General features: G+C 33.5%; 2 protein-coding genes across 2 annotated transcripts; both read left to right on the plus strand.

The window, feature by feature from the left end:
* Window positions 1-1,904: 1,904 nt before the first annotated feature.
* LOC142519500 (cytokinin dehydrogenase 6-like) lies at window positions 1,905-4,176 on the plus strand. Its single transcript, XM_075622534.1, has 5 exons — window positions 1,905-2,777; window positions 2,864-2,991; window positions 3,088-3,348; window positions 3,429-3,691; window positions 3,765-4,176. The coding sequence occupies exons 1-5, from the start codon at window positions 2,159-2,161 to the stop codon at window positions 4,084-4,086; spliced, it is 1,593 nt and encodes a 530-aa protein (XP_075478649.1). The 5' UTR covers window positions 1,905-2,158; the 3' UTR covers window positions 4,087-4,176.
* A 4,565-nt stretch (window positions 4,177-8,741) lies between these two features.
* On the plus strand, window positions 8,742-13,349 carry LOC142518421 (putative glycerol-3-phosphate dehydrogenase [NAD(+)] 1, cytosolic). Its single transcript, XM_075621205.1, has 5 exons — window positions 8,742-10,126; window positions 11,744-11,965; window positions 12,383-12,630; window positions 12,805-12,944; window positions 13,044-13,349. The coding sequence occupies exons 1-5, from the start codon at window positions 9,472-9,474 to the stop codon at window positions 13,162-13,164; spliced, it is 1,386 nt and encodes a 461-aa protein (XP_075477320.1). The 5' UTR covers window positions 8,742-9,471; the 3' UTR covers window positions 13,165-13,349.
* Window positions 13,350-15,069: the final 1,720 nt, after the last annotated feature.

Genomic DNA, 15,069 nt, shown 5'->3' on the forward strand with positions numbered 1-15,069 from the left:
TTTATTTTAATTTTCATATTTCTAAATATTTTTCAAAATTTTTAATTTTCATATATTAAAATATTTTTTTAAAATACCTCGTTCCGCGAAATTTCATTGTAACTGAAATGGTAACATCCGTTCCGATCTCCACGACCGCGACAACGAACCATGATTCCAATGGTTTGATGTAATCCTAAGTAGAATGATACCTTAGTAAGGCATAAATTTTGTACCAATAGTTTTTTTTTTTTTTTTTTTTTGTGTATGGTGGAAAGATTCGTGGCGAACCTTGATTTAGTTGCAAATCTTGATAGCATTATCGGGAACAAATCTTCCCCAAAAGAAAAGAAATAATATGAGATTATTCGCATGAATAATGGTGGTAAATTATTAGCATTCATCGCTCGAACAAATAATGGGGCTTAATGCCAAATTGAAGATTGAAGAATTATTGCCTCGGAGTCGGATTTCAGTACTTATGAATATAGTGAAAAAAACGACGTTCAAAATTTTCAGACGTAGCAAAGAAAAATCTCTGGTATAATAATAACTCTTGATATTGATGAGTTGAATGGAGACCTATATCCAAAGACGAAAGTGGGAGACAAACTTCACAAGAATGTTGAAAGATTTGACAGGAGTTTATTCCAATATGCGTGCAAACACTGGACTATTTTCACAATATATACCAAGTTAAAAAAAAGGTGGAGATCATGTTTCCCTTTTTAAAGCACGATGATCCATGTAAGATTAAATATTTAAGATCTTTGCCATCCACGATTCCATTCTTGTTCTTTCGAGGAAAGAATAATATCTATGAGATTATCATATCCCAATTCCCATCAGTGAATCTACCTCAATCACTGGTCCAAATTCATAGAATTAGTAAGTTTTAACCCAAAAAATAATGGCTTGGATGCAAGACATACCGTCTTATCCACAGTCAAATTTCACATATTGTTCGTATTCTGACCAATCGTTGGGAAAATACCAAGGGCGTTGATTCAATAGCTCTCTTATTCTTAACAAAACATGCATCATCTACTAGATCAAGAACTTCAACTGTAACCAACATTATATTTACGGTCGAAATTACTTATTCGAGTGCTCTCTTGTTCATGAATAAAATCTTATAAGTTGCTGACATATTTATTGCACATTTAATGTGGAATAGAGTAGAACACGGGACACATTGTGATGGTCCAACAACAAATTTAAGGCCTCAAAAATGGAAGAACGAACATTAATTGAGATATCATTTGGCAATAAAAATGAGGCCCCGAAGAGAAAGTGAACTCAATAGTGCATTTATTCAAAGTCCTCGTGTTGCGAGCCATGCCTGAGATCATAATCCAAAGAAGAATCTGTCAGTCCCTCTCCCTCTCCCTCTCATCCAATCTGGATTTTAGATACGCGGATAGCTGTCAGATTTTACACAACAATGGAATAAAATCACCAAATTCCTAGTCATCAAGAACAGAAGTGGATAACAGTACAGGTAAATATTCTATTATGTTATGATCCATGAAATGAGATTCTGCACAATTATCTCAACGACTGTTTACAATGCCCACATGTTTGTATTTAGACATAGTCATGTGATCTTCTCATCGTTATATGTTTTTAAAATATTTGAGTTGTTTTGTTATTTTCAGTTATAGTTTTTGGTAGACGCGAATGTTTGATCATAAGTACATCATTATTTTGAATAATATCGTTACTATAATCTCGGGATGTCAGATTTTGTGCATGCTGCATATGGATGAAATTTCTGGGAGGAAATAGTTGGAAAACAACAGTTATATATGATGTATATGTCAATCAAAGCACGTACTAGATTATTTTTTACATGATATTGAAGTCATGTTGCGTTTGAGTTTCTATTTGAACACATGAAACAAATACTATGTTGACTAAATTATGGTGGGAACTGTGACAAAGCAAAGATCTATAAAATCTTTCTTTCGTGTAACATTTTTTCCCCTCAATACGTAATTGATTCTCTTGCAAACTATTGAAAGACCCCAAAAGGAATAAAAAGATCTTGAAAACCACCCATTTGGCTTCACTCTCTGTACTCTAAGCTCTCATTAAATTCCATCCTCAACAATATAATATAAGTTAGATATCAAAATCCATATCTTCCCATATTTTGAACTTCTAAAACCAAAGAAACATGAATCATCCATCCATGTCTTTTGTGAAACACAACAACATTCTAATGAGAAGAAGCTTCACAATCTTATTAGTGTGCTGCATGGTGATCAAACTAAGAATCTGCATCTCTAGCATTCCGTTTTCACTGAGGACGATCCATGTCCACGGCCATTTTAGTTTCCACGGTAACGAATTCGCAGCAAGAGATTTTGGAAACCAGTACCATATCCTCCCACTGGCAGTTCTGCACCCTAACAAAGTATCTGATATTGCTGCAACGATTCGGCATGTTTGGCAGATGGGTCCTAGTTCAGGGCTAACAGTTGCCGCTCGAGGCCACGGCCACTCGTTACAAGGCCAAGCACAAGCGCCACAAGGAATTGTGATCAATATGGAATCATTAAGTAGTCGGGAAATACAAGTTTACAAGGGACAATTCCCTTATGTTGACGTCTCTGCAGGAGATTTATGGATCAATATTCTTCACGAGTGCCTGAAACATGGGTTGGCACCAAAATCGTGGACTGATTATCTACATCTCACAGTTGGTGGTACTTTGTCCAACGCCGGGATCAGTGGACAAACATTTCGACATGGTCCCCAAATTAGTAATGTAAATGAGCTAGAAGTTGTGACAGGTTTGTAATCTAAATTTTGGATTATATCTTTCTTGTATCTATAAATAAATATTTGCTGAAGTTTTTGACTGAACTCGTGGATGCAGGAAAAGGAGAAGTAATAGTTTGCTCAGACGAGAAGAATGCAGACCTCTTTCATGGTGTGTTAGGTGGACTTGGCCAGTTTGGAATAATAATTCGAGCACGAATCGCTCTAGAGCCAGCGCCAAAGTTGGTAAAATCTCATAAACACTCTGAAAAAACTAACAACTAATCAAAATCGGTCGTATTCGAGAACAGTTTAGTAAACTTTTAATTGAACTATTGACAGGTGAAGTGGATTAGAGTACTATATTCAGATTTTTTGACATTCTCCAGAGACCAGGAACGTTTAATATCCGCAGAAAACACGTTTGATTACATAGAAGGTCTCGTGATCATAAACAAGACAGGCCTCATTAACAACTGGAGATCTTCTTTCATCCCACAAGAGCCAGAACAAGCCAGCAAATTTACATCAGATGGAAAGACACTTTTTTGCCTGGAATTGACTAAAAATTTCAACCCTGATGAGGCTGATAAAGTAGACCAGGTGAGGCATAAAAAACATTTTGAATGATGGCCATTTGACTATCAAATTTCTGCAGATTTCACAATATGTGACTTTTGCAGGAAATTAAGTCCTTATTGTCTCCATTAAGCTACATTCCCTCAACACTCTTTGTTACCGAAGTCCCATACCTGACATTCCTGGATCGGGTCCATGCAGCGGAACTTAAACTAAGATCAAAAGGATTGTGGGATCTTCCTCATCCATGGCTCAATCTGCTTGTTCCTAAAAGCAAAATCAACCGCTTCGCGGAGGTTGTCTTCGGAAATATTTTGACTGAAACAAATAACGGTCCAGTCCTCGTCTACCCTGTGAATAAATACAAGTAACAGTCTCATCAAAAGAACTTATCTATTTACACAATCTCCCAAGTTCTTGCAGTTTCATTATTTTTTCAGGTGGGACAACCGAACTTCATTTGTGTTACCAGACGGGGAAATCTTTTACCTGGTGGCATTTCTTCCACACGCCATTCCCTTATCATCAGAAAACGATGGCTTAGAAAGCATCTTAATTCGAAACGAAAGAATTTTATATTTCTGTAAGTTTGAAATTTTAGGAGTGAAGCAATATCTGCCTCATTATACCACGCGGGACGAGTGGCGGGCGCACTTTGGTGCACGGTGGGGAGTCTTTGTACGGAGGAAATCAGCTTATGATCCTTTAGCAATTCTAGCTCCGGGGCAGAGGATTTTTCAGAAGTCCATGTCCTTGTTATGACAGGAAACCGTAGTTTAAATGGAAATTAAACAAAGAAACAACTGTTTATATCGATAAAGTCATCGGCAACACAAATTTCTTCCACACATAATATTGACCTAATGATAATTAATCATTATTAGGAAAATTGAGATTAATTATTTAAAATAAGAAATCAAAATAATTAAAACAAATACGTAATTAACAGTCAGGTGTCGAAATAACCTGATTTGATCAAGTTTTAACCCAAAATTGTAAAAGAGTGCTCACCCACCAAACCATTTATGCAATTTTGGTACCAATCTTTGATATCTGTTGTATATTTGGATGTAGGTACAAACTTTGTGTCAATTTTAGGTATTGGTCGAATTTTCAGAAATGGTTTGGCAATCTTTGAATTTTCAGCCTATTAAATTTAGTGATTTCGAATTTTAGTGTTGGATAATTCGATATTTAGATGTTCGATACCTTAGAATTGTTAAATCCCGAGTTGGGAAATTTTTGTGCAACTTTTGGAAGTAAATCACAAAGTAGGAAAAATTCAGGATAGTTGGTCGCTTAAATTGATTTTGGTATTCTTTTAAGTTATAATAATGGATATTATGCGACAATTTAGACTATAAATGAATGATTTTAGATATTTTAATCGAATATTATGATTTTAAAATTTCAAAAGAAATTAGAATTTTTGTGAATTTAAATGATTTTGGATCCATTTAAATAGATGTTCGGGTGATTTGTTAAAAAAACATAAAACCCCTTTAAAATGTTAAATTAAAGCAATTACAGGGCTAATTTGCACCAACCCCACTAGTGAAAAATCTAAAAAACATAAAACCCTTTGAAAAATATTAACAGACATATAAATCATTCATTTTTAAAAAAATCAGACACATTTAACCATATATTATAAAAGCTAGGACACATTTGTCCATTTTGGTGGGGTTTTACGTCTTGTAGGACCGAATGTTTGCCGTTTTACTAAAAGTTATAGCTAGTGGTAATTGTGCAACTCAAATCTTTTAAACCGCACAGCAGATCAAGCACCACGCGCGGTTCTATCGCTCCATCAAACATGGACAATTATTGCACCAAACAATCTCCTTCCCAATAATTGCACTCCTTACAATCAACGGGAATCGAACCCGTTACCATAGCTCTGATATCAATTGTAGGACCGAGTACTTACCGCTTTACCAAAAGCTATAGCTAGTGGTAATGGTGTAACTCAAATCTTTTAAACCGCACAACAGCTAAACACCACGGTTCGATCGCTCCATCAAATAAGGACAATTATTGCACCCAACACGTGTGCTTTTTAAAACACAGGAACTAAAATGTTACTAATTTTGCATATGATGTTTTTTCTTTTACATTTTTTTACGGGAGTGTTAATGAAACTAGCCCTCAAGAATAAATAAAATTATTTAAAAAAAAAAAAGAAATCAAGAGTAACTAAAACTAATATCAAAATAGTATTCACTTGCACGTACGTGTTGCATACTTGTATATTAAAAAACCTAAAAAAAAAGGAAAAAATACATTGTAAATGAAACAAATACATAAATCTTAATGTAGAAATAGAAGATTGAAAATAATTTTAAATGTGAGGTTTTCGTAAAAAATTAGTCATAGAAAAGCATGTGCATCAATTTTACAAATATGAAATTTCGGTAAATAAATAGACATTAAAGAGGGAAAAAAAAAAAGAATAAAAGGGAGAGATCGATGCACTACCAAACGTACCAAAGCATCCCTCAAGCTTAATAGAGAGATATATAGATAAATAAAGATAATAATTATATAAAATTATTTATAAATTACATAATTTTACATAATTTATAATTCAATATTGTTGTTTTATTGGTGCCAAGTGTCCCTTATTTGTCATATAATTTTGAGACGATGTACACACATTTCAAGCGGCGAGCGATGATAAAAGACGACCGAAAAAGAAACGAGTCGATGTCAAGGGATCGAAATACACTAAATATTAATACCAAAAGATTGTTCAAAAGTCGAGGGCTTTTCAAAAATGTAATTAGTTCGGAATTCAGGTCAACGACAACGGCAAATCGGCTGGTAAAATAAACGAAATGAGATGAGTTAGGTTAAAAATGGGGGACATAACCGTGGACAGAGAAGGATGGGAGGACTGAGTGATGTTTTCGAAAGAAATGGTATGTTTGTTTTGGAATGTGAGTTTTATTATTATTGTTGGGTGCAATAATTGTCCCTGCTTGGTAGAGCGATCGAACCGTGATACTTGACTTGTTGTGCAGTTTAAAAGATTTGAGTAGCACCATTACCACAAGCTATAGCTTTTGGTAAAGCGGTAAGCACTCGGTACTACAATTGGTATCAGAGCCAAGGTCACGGGTTCAATTCTCATTGATTGCAACGAGTGCAATTATTGGGAGGGGAGGTTGTTGGGTGCAATAATTGTCCCTGCTTGGTAGAACGATCGAACCGTGGTGCTTGAGTTGTTGTGCGGTTTAAAAGATTTGAATTGCACCACTACCACTAGCTATAGCTTTTGGTAAAGCGGTAAGCACTCGGTCCTACAATTATTATTTGAGATTAAAATTTTATCGGATCTGATTTATTTTAACACCAGTATACTAATTAATTATGTTAATTATTCATTAAAAAATAATTGATCTAAACTTTATCAAATAATAGATGATCAATATCAACATTATTAAATTGAATTTACATTAATATTGCTAATAAAAGCAGATTGATTTACTTACTTAATTTTCATCCAAAATCATGATGTCTCACCAGACCAAGTAAAAAACAATTTCTCGTTAAAATAAATACCATCATATTTCGCTATCCAATAACAATCCCTTCCCGGAAGGCATACATGCCCCGCGTCTCCTCTGTAATCCATGAAAATTATCTTCTTCGAACCCCAATCAGCATGACAAATAGTAGTAAATAAGTTCCAAAACATCAGTAAAACTCCAGCTAAAATCTTGGTTTGCATAAAGTGTTCGGTTTTTGAAATCACCCTCTCGATCACGGCACGACACGATCAGCGGTGGCGACTTCTCGGGCAGTTTGTCGACGATATGAAGATCAATTCTAAGGCCATATTTTCTAAGGCCATATGCAAGGAAAAAGTTGCATGCAAGGAACAATAACAAGACTTGAGTTATCTTGTCCATTGCTAACATCATGGTTTGTAGGATTGGAGGTGCGTGGTGGCTTATGTAGACACAGTTAGCTTAATATTCAAGATAATTGTAATAATCCAACTTTTCAAGTTTGCTAAATTCAAATGGTGTGAAAATCAGAAAATGTGAGAAAAAGTGTTGTAATTTGAGAAGATTTGTTTGTTAATCATAATCAGATTACAAATTAAAAAAAATATGGATTTCATTATGGCGATCTTTTGTATTTATCATTAATATTCTTCGATTTCCTCCAACTTTCTTATGAATCTGGTTCAAAAATTGACAAATTTCTCGACCCTTTACTATTTGAAGTAATAATGAAAATTAAAACATTGATAAATTGAGAATTATTACCTCGAAAATAATAAATGATTAAATAATTATTGAAAGTCTAAAAGAAATCTATATCAATATACATTAACAAATAACTATTAAAACATTATTTTTTTAATATATTTTGTTATCTAGTATTTACAATTTTAAAAGCTAAAAAAACATTTTTCTGTTGTTATAATAAACATTGTAATAATTAAATCGATCTAGTTTAATTTATCCATAGTATACTAAATTATTATGTTTCCAGAATATAAATCGTCGATATATATATATTTTTTAAAAAGTTAACAAGTGTAATTAATAATATATGATTTTATGTATCAACTTGGCCTTTAAACAGTTAATGAGAAGCACACATCGATCTCACAAATAAATTAAGGCTCGCGTTTTTAAACAAAATTTAAGAGATTTATAAATTTTAAAAATCGAGGAGGCGAAATTTAAAAAATAACTTTAGCTTTTTTTATTTTTTTATTATCTTTTAGTTATTTATTTATATGATAACTTATACATAATAGAAATTTGGGAAAAAAAAATTGGACCTATTTTGAACCCCCCCGTTCAGGGCAATATCCAGAATAACTCAATATGTTGTTTTATCAATATTGGACGAGGGGAGTGTAACCATCTTTAAAGTTTGAGTAACTTTTTTTCGTGACGGTTTTACGTATCTATATTTTTTTAAATCAGCTTAGTTTATATTTAAAATAAAAAATAATATTTTTATTATAGAATATAATATATTTCATAAATCGGGAATTGGATATCTACCCCCAAAAATTTTCACAATCCAAGCAGGCAAACTAAATTCTTGCATAAATCAATATATTCGGCATACCGAAACCTTCGGAAATATCGTTCATGTATTAAAAACTTAATTGATTTGGTTAAAATGGTCTCAAAAATTAATATGTATATATGAGACGAATCGACGGTCTTCATATTTAGATTGAAAACTAATACTTTTGGTAAAAAAATATTTTTTTATATAAATTTGGTGAAATAGAAAATTTATCTTACGATATTAATTTGTGAAGCTATTTCACGTGAGTTTTGGTGAATTTAACCGTAATTGTATATAATAAAAAAAATAAAATATTATGGTATTTTTTGTTTAGAAGAAGACAAAAGCAAAGGTTGATCCGCATGTCCAGATAGGATCGCTTAGCTACATCGAGTTTCATTTGCATGAACATCAAGTTCTTCGCAAAAAAGAAAGCCAATTAACCATTTTCAGCTCGAAGTCGAGGGCTCCGCAGTAAAGCACGAATAATCACCTCCTGTTTATCCTACTCTTACAGGAAGACAGCTCACCTTCTTTGCTTTATCCTCACATTTTGTCCTTCAAGCTTACGTTTTTTAGGTGGGGTTGGCTTACCTAATTTCTCTTTCTGTTTGACGGGTTATCCAGATCTGGTGTTTGGGAATGTTCTGTTATCGTCCTTACTTCATACGGTTCGTTTTTTATTTTACCCTTAATCGGGGAAACCAATGTGTTTGTAATGGTGTTTCATTGGCTCTGGCCATCTGGCATTCTAGACTTTAAGCTAAAGTCGTTATATTGGTCGATTTTGTTCTGAATTATATGACTGGAGCCGGTTGTTAAAGTTTGGTGTGAAACCCACCAACGAAATCGGCGTGTTCTCGATGTTTTTTGTGTTCAGACTGTTGTCTTTTTGTATTGCTGTATGAAAGGGGGAGCGAAAGTGTGAAGCCCACGTGGGATCTTCAATCGGGTTATCAAATTTCGATTTGTAGTTTTTGATCTTATTGATTGGCATTTGATATTAAATCTTGTCTGTCATATTCACCTCAACAAAGTCTGTATGCGTGGGACATTTTTTTTAGTTCAATTCGTTTGTTAAAGTGGGAGATTCATTGAAAGAAAATGGTACTTGCTACTGAAGGAGGCAACGGATGTTCGAATGGAACGATTCATAACACAAATTGTTCTTCAGAAGAAAAGATTGACGAGCTTCGTGAATTGTTTGGGAAAGTAGATGGGGATCCATTAAGGATTGTATGTGTCGGTGCAGGGGCATGGGGCAGTGTATTTGCAGCGATGCTGCAAGATGGATATGGGAATTTTCGAGATAAGGTTCAGATTAGAATATGGAGAAGGCCTGGTAGGTCCGTTGATAGATCCACGGCTGAGCATTTATTTGAGGTGATTAATTCGAGGGAAGATGTGTTGAGGAGGCTGATAAGGCGATGCGCATATTTGAAATATGTAGAAGCAAGATTAGGTGATCGAACACTTAATGCTGATGAGATTTTGAAAGATGGGTTCTGCTTGAATATGATTGACACTCCACTCTGTCCATTAAAGGTCGTGACGAACTTGCAAGAGGCGGTATGGGATGCTGATATTGTTATTAATGGATTGCCCTCGACGGAAACTCGGGAAGCTTTTGAGGAGATTGGTAGGTTTTGGAAGGAACGAATTACTGCTCCTGTTATTGTGTCTTTGGCGAAGGGAATAGAAGCTGAACTAGAGCCTGAGCCTCGGATAATCACTCCCACTCAGATGATCAATCGAGCAAGTAAGACATGTGCACCATTTTTCGTAGCTTTTTATGTGTTTTTACTGATTAAATGGATAGTTTTGTGATATCTTAATTCATTGAGATAAAGTGTTTGTCTCATTTGAGATATTCTATGTTACTCTGGTATCTACTGGTAAATACGATTGATAATTGATTAATACTATGACGTAAAAAAGGTGAAGCAAACTATATAATTTTAACTTTATTTAATTTCATCTTTCTGATAATATGTATGCTATATATTTAGAGCTTTAAACTCTCTAGGTGGAGATTAATCGGAGGTTTAAGATGACGGTATGAAATAATTTTCAGTAGATGAATAAATCATCTTTTTTTATCTTTTTCCACGTATGCATGGGAATACAATCCTGGATTTTTTTTTTAAAACTATGGTTTATCTACAAATTTCATGTTACTGGATTTGCCTTAAAAACTTAAGTTGCAATGTACGGTTTCTAGTTGACCATGTCATCTGTGTTTCAATAAGAAAAGGAAGGTTATTAAAATTCAATGATTAGCTACAAAGAGTGTAACGACTATGAGCTATCCCGATCATGGACTCCTCCCTCACGGGCTTTTCCATGCGCCAATACTCATAGAATATCATCATTCTTGAAAAATGGGCCTAATTGGTTCTGACACTCTAGGAATCTATGTACTTATCCTTGAGGTTTTAGGTTCGAGTGCTTGGGGACGAGGATATTCTGTGAGTTATGGCGCATGAGAAAGCCTGTGAGAGGAAAGGCCCCAGAGGGAGCCCGTTTAAGGGAGAAGGCCCAAGATCAAGATAACCCATAGTCGTTACAAAAAAAAGGACCAACACTCTAGGAATCTAAGTATTTATGCTGGAGGTCTTAGGTTGGGGTAGTGGAAATGAACCTATTTTCTAGGGATGATATTCTATGAGTAGTGGCACATGGAAAATCCCGTGAGGGATAAGGTCCAGAGGAAGTCCATTTATGAGAGAAGGCTCCAGAGAGAGCCCAAAATCGGGATAGCCCATGATTATTACAAAGAGTCATGTATTGAAGAAATTTACATCATGTTAAATTGCTAATAACTTTTTAAGTCTCCTATTGATCCTGTGCGCTGTTTTTGAACTTGTGCTATTCTTCTAATATCCAACCATTTTATGATCAACTCCAAATGATATGGAACTAAACTTCCGTACTCATTTTGGGTTCATTGCTCGAGTCTTTGCATACTTTCATTGAAGGAATATGTATGATAAGTGTGCATATGAGCACAATAATATGGCCAACCATATAAAACATATTTAAATTTTAAATGACTTCTGTTGTACCTGTATCATCAAATCAATGATCAAGGTGCATTTTTGAAAAGTTAGGAAATGTGTTTGTATAAGGTGGATGCTAGGATATTTCAATATAAGCATGTACTAAATGACATACTGTAATCCTTAGCAATCGATCGAATAATTTTCCTTTAGCGTAAAAAATTTATTTTCCTTCTTGCTGTTTACATGTCTCTGATAACACATGGTTTGATCAATATCATAGATGCAATAAATTTTGTTTTGGATCCAACTCTTATATTTTCTTTTTTGAAATTGAAATTGACTATTTAATATTTTTAATTGATGGCCTATTTCAGCTAAGGTTCCTATGGAAAACATTCTTTACCTTGGAGGGCCTAATATTGCATCCGAAATTTACAATAAGGAATATGCTAATGCTCGGATCTGTGGAACTGAAAAATGGAGGAAACCACTGGCAAAGTTTCTCAGGCAGCCACATTTTATTGTTTGGGATAACGGTGATCTTGTTACTCATGAGGTTATGGGTGGCTTGAAGAATGTATATGCAATTGGGGCCGGTAAGCATTCGTGGATTTTTGTGTACATACATTGTTACATACATACATATATATTAGAGTTTTGTGTTTGCGTGTTCTTCAAACTTGAAAAATATGGATAGTAATTATTGTTTCTGACTTATGAAAGGATCAAGGGATTTGTGCATCTGGTCTTTTTCTCATTTTTTTAGAAGTTTCGACGTTTTGTGGAGAAGCCGATATAAAGATAAAAGGAACATTATTTTGCCATTACGTCTTGTATATTTTGCTCTTAGTTCATTTTAGCCTTGTGGCTTGTGGTACCTCATGATGTAGGGATTTGTCGTGTAATCTCCTGCTTGAAAATAACGATCCATAATTCTTCTGACAAGTCTTCATATTATTTTGATTTCCTGGATGATCATCTGTATTAACATTTATAAATCGAAATATGGATAGGGATGGTTGCGGATCTAACTAACGAGAGTGCAACTAGCAAGTCGGTCTATTTCGCGCACTGTACATCAGAAATGATCTTTATCACGCATCTTTTGACGGAAGAACCAGAAAAGCTTGCAGGTCCTCTGTTGGCCGACACTTATGTGACACTGTTGAAAGGTCGTAATGCTTGGTACGGCCAAAAGTTGGCTAAAAAAGAAATAAGCCTCGATATGGGGGACAGCATCAAAGGCAAGGGAACAATTCAGGTAATCATGTAAATACTTGTACTGATTCAATTGAAAAATATATTTATACATCTACACTAGATGATTAAGAGAGACAAATTAAAGTAACCAGTTTTCAGTCACTTTGGCCGCAGGTTTTATTTCATAAAATCGTTCCCTCTGATATTGGTATCTTATTTCCTCACCTGACTACAGGGTGTTTCTGCTGTGAAAGCATTCTATGAGCTACTTAGTCAATCTTCTTTAAATGTTCTACATCCGAGCAAAAACGAGCATGTTGCTCCAGTGGAGCTATGTCCAATCTTGCAGACACTATATAAAATTCTGATTTTGAGGTATGTATATATGATATCGATCAACATTATGACGTATCAGCGAATGTAATATGTGACAACGTACTATGATTATTGATTTTATCTGAATGTCTGTCTCAGAGAGGTATCTTGCGAGGGGATTCTTGAAGCCTTAAGAGACGAAACGATGAATGATCCTCGAGAACTTATCGAAATGGCTCAGAGTCACGCAGTTTATCGGCCTTCTTTGCTTCGAAAATAGTTGTATTAGCAAGGGGAATGGTCCATGTTTTTTGTTTATATTATACATGTTGATGAAAATGGGAGGCTACCGGAACTATTAAATTATCAATGAGTTGAATGATGGGTATTTAAGATAGTTCAGAAGTTGTTTGTGAAACCCATGGAAAGTTTTGCTTAAAGTTATAAATTATTATTTTTATTTTATTAATACAAATACATTTAATTCTCCAAATAAAAAAAAATGTTGGAAGCCCATTTATTGAGTTGCAATGCTATAACTTTGACGTTGTTAACCAAATTCTGGTGTATTGTAGTTGACAACGATGGTCAAAGTCCTAGTACGAGGTTTCTTTGGTGTATTTAAATTTATTTTAACGTTATTTATGTAAAGTAAAAATTTGAATATAATTTTTTATATGTAATTATTAAAATTTACTAATATAAATAGTTATATTTGATGTCGAATTATTTATATAATACTCATATATATAATATTGAAAGTGCTCCTTCTTTGATCTAGTTATAAAATTCTGTCAAAATTGTAATATGATCCAACCGCTCATTTTATTCCGGATATTCAAGATTAAAATCCATATTTCTTGTTTGAATGCTTTTGAATTCAATGCATTTGTAATTGCTTCCCTCAAATTTTAAACTCGTTTATGTATAAATCTAGTTATTTCGAATTTTCCCGAATTATAGTCATTTTATATATGTGTATAAAATAAATATTTTCATTACTCACGCATAACTTTCAAAATCCATTTTTAAATATGTTACTCACAAAGACAATAATCCAAAACCCACACAAAATAATATTTTAATATATCAAGCAACATTGATTAAATGTCTCAATTTTTTATCATATTATATACAACATACAATATGTGTATCGTACGAGTGAAATATTAATTAAGCATAATATAATAATCTAAAATTTTAAGAGTATAGATAAAAATATGATATGATTTAAAATTATAGATAAAGATATGAATGAAATATTAAAAATAGGCTATTTTAGAAAAATAAAAAAATATCAATAGAGTTATATAATGAGAGTATAATTGTAATTTTAAATAAGATTTCACCAAATAAATTAAAATTTAGTTAGTATTGGGGACTCCACTTTGAGTTAATATCTTGTGAGACATATCACGTGTCTATATTATGATACAGGTCAATCCAATTGATATATACTATGAAAAGTATTAATTATGATATAAAGATTTATATTTTTTCATGAATTAGGTAGGTCGAATATATGTCTCACAAAATTGAGACGTGAGACAGTCTAACGAGAATTTTTGTGATTGTCTTTAGTTAATAGTATAGATATGTTACCGGCTTGTTATGATCGGTGAAGTATTTAGAATAAAGGATTGAATAATAATTTCAAACTTAAAATTCTTCGACTTCCGAAATGTGTGCTTATGAAATGTTTTAAGAAGTCAGAAGTCGGTCTCATTCTTTGAAATTGTAGCATATTACTTTAAGAAGTGCGGAATCAGTGGACAACACTTTAATGAGCTAAAAGCAGTAGAAGGAAGTAAGACACGATACTTGTTTCAGGACAAAAATTTTGTACGTCTCTCTTTCTTCTATTTCCAGATGGTATCACTAGAAGAATTTGATTGGTACACACTTGTAGAAACTCAGTTCAACATGTTTTACATTTGCCTACTGAAACTCCTAGTATTACAATGCAATCATTTAAGAAATTTAATTTTGGAAAAGACTCTTTCCGCATATTACAAATCCTTCACATTTTACGGTAGTTAAAATAATGAAAGAGTGAGAATGAAGATAGCACAATTTATCTTCTGAATCTGATAATGCTTTAAAGCGTGTACTGGTTTTTCTGAGGCTTCAAAAGGCTTGAGTCTTTTTGAAAAACGATTCACAGTAAATTCAGAGTTCGAGAATT

The sequence above is a fragment of the Primulina tabacum genome, chromosome 11, assembly GCF_025594145.1.
Source record: "Primulina tabacum isolate GXHZ01 chromosome 11, ASM2559414v2, whole genome shotgun sequence".
Lineage (NCBI taxonomy): Eukaryota > Viridiplantae > Streptophyta > Magnoliopsida > Lamiales > Gesneriaceae > Primulina > Primulina tabacum.

Excerpts from the sequence above, each read along its gene's own strand:
- LOC142518421 (XM_075621205.1), top strand. The coding sequence starts at position 9,472 with ATGGTACTTGCTACTGAAGGAGGCAACGGATGTTCGAATGGAACGATT. Across the intron at positions 10,127-11,743 it reads TCAGATGATCAATCGAGCAA|CTAAGGTTCCTATGGAAAAC; the intron begins GTAAGACATGTG and ends GGCCTATTTCAG. Across the intron at positions 12,631-12,804 it reads AAGGCAAGGGAACAATTCAG|GGTGTTTCTGCTGTGAAAGC; the intron begins GTAATCATGTAA and ends ACCTGACTACAG.
- LOC142519500 (XM_075622534.1), top strand. The coding sequence starts at position 2,159 with ATGAATCATCCATCCATGTCTTTTGTGAAACACAACAACATTCTAATG. Across the intron at positions 2,778-2,863 it reads TGAGCTAGAAGTTGTGACAG|GAAAAGGAGAAGTAATAGTT; the intron begins GTTTGTAATCTA and ends TCGTGGATGCAG. Across the intron at positions 3,692-3,764 it reads TACCCTGTGAATAAATACAA|GTGGGACAACCGAACTTCAT; the intron begins GTAACAGTCTCA and ends TTATTTTTTCAG.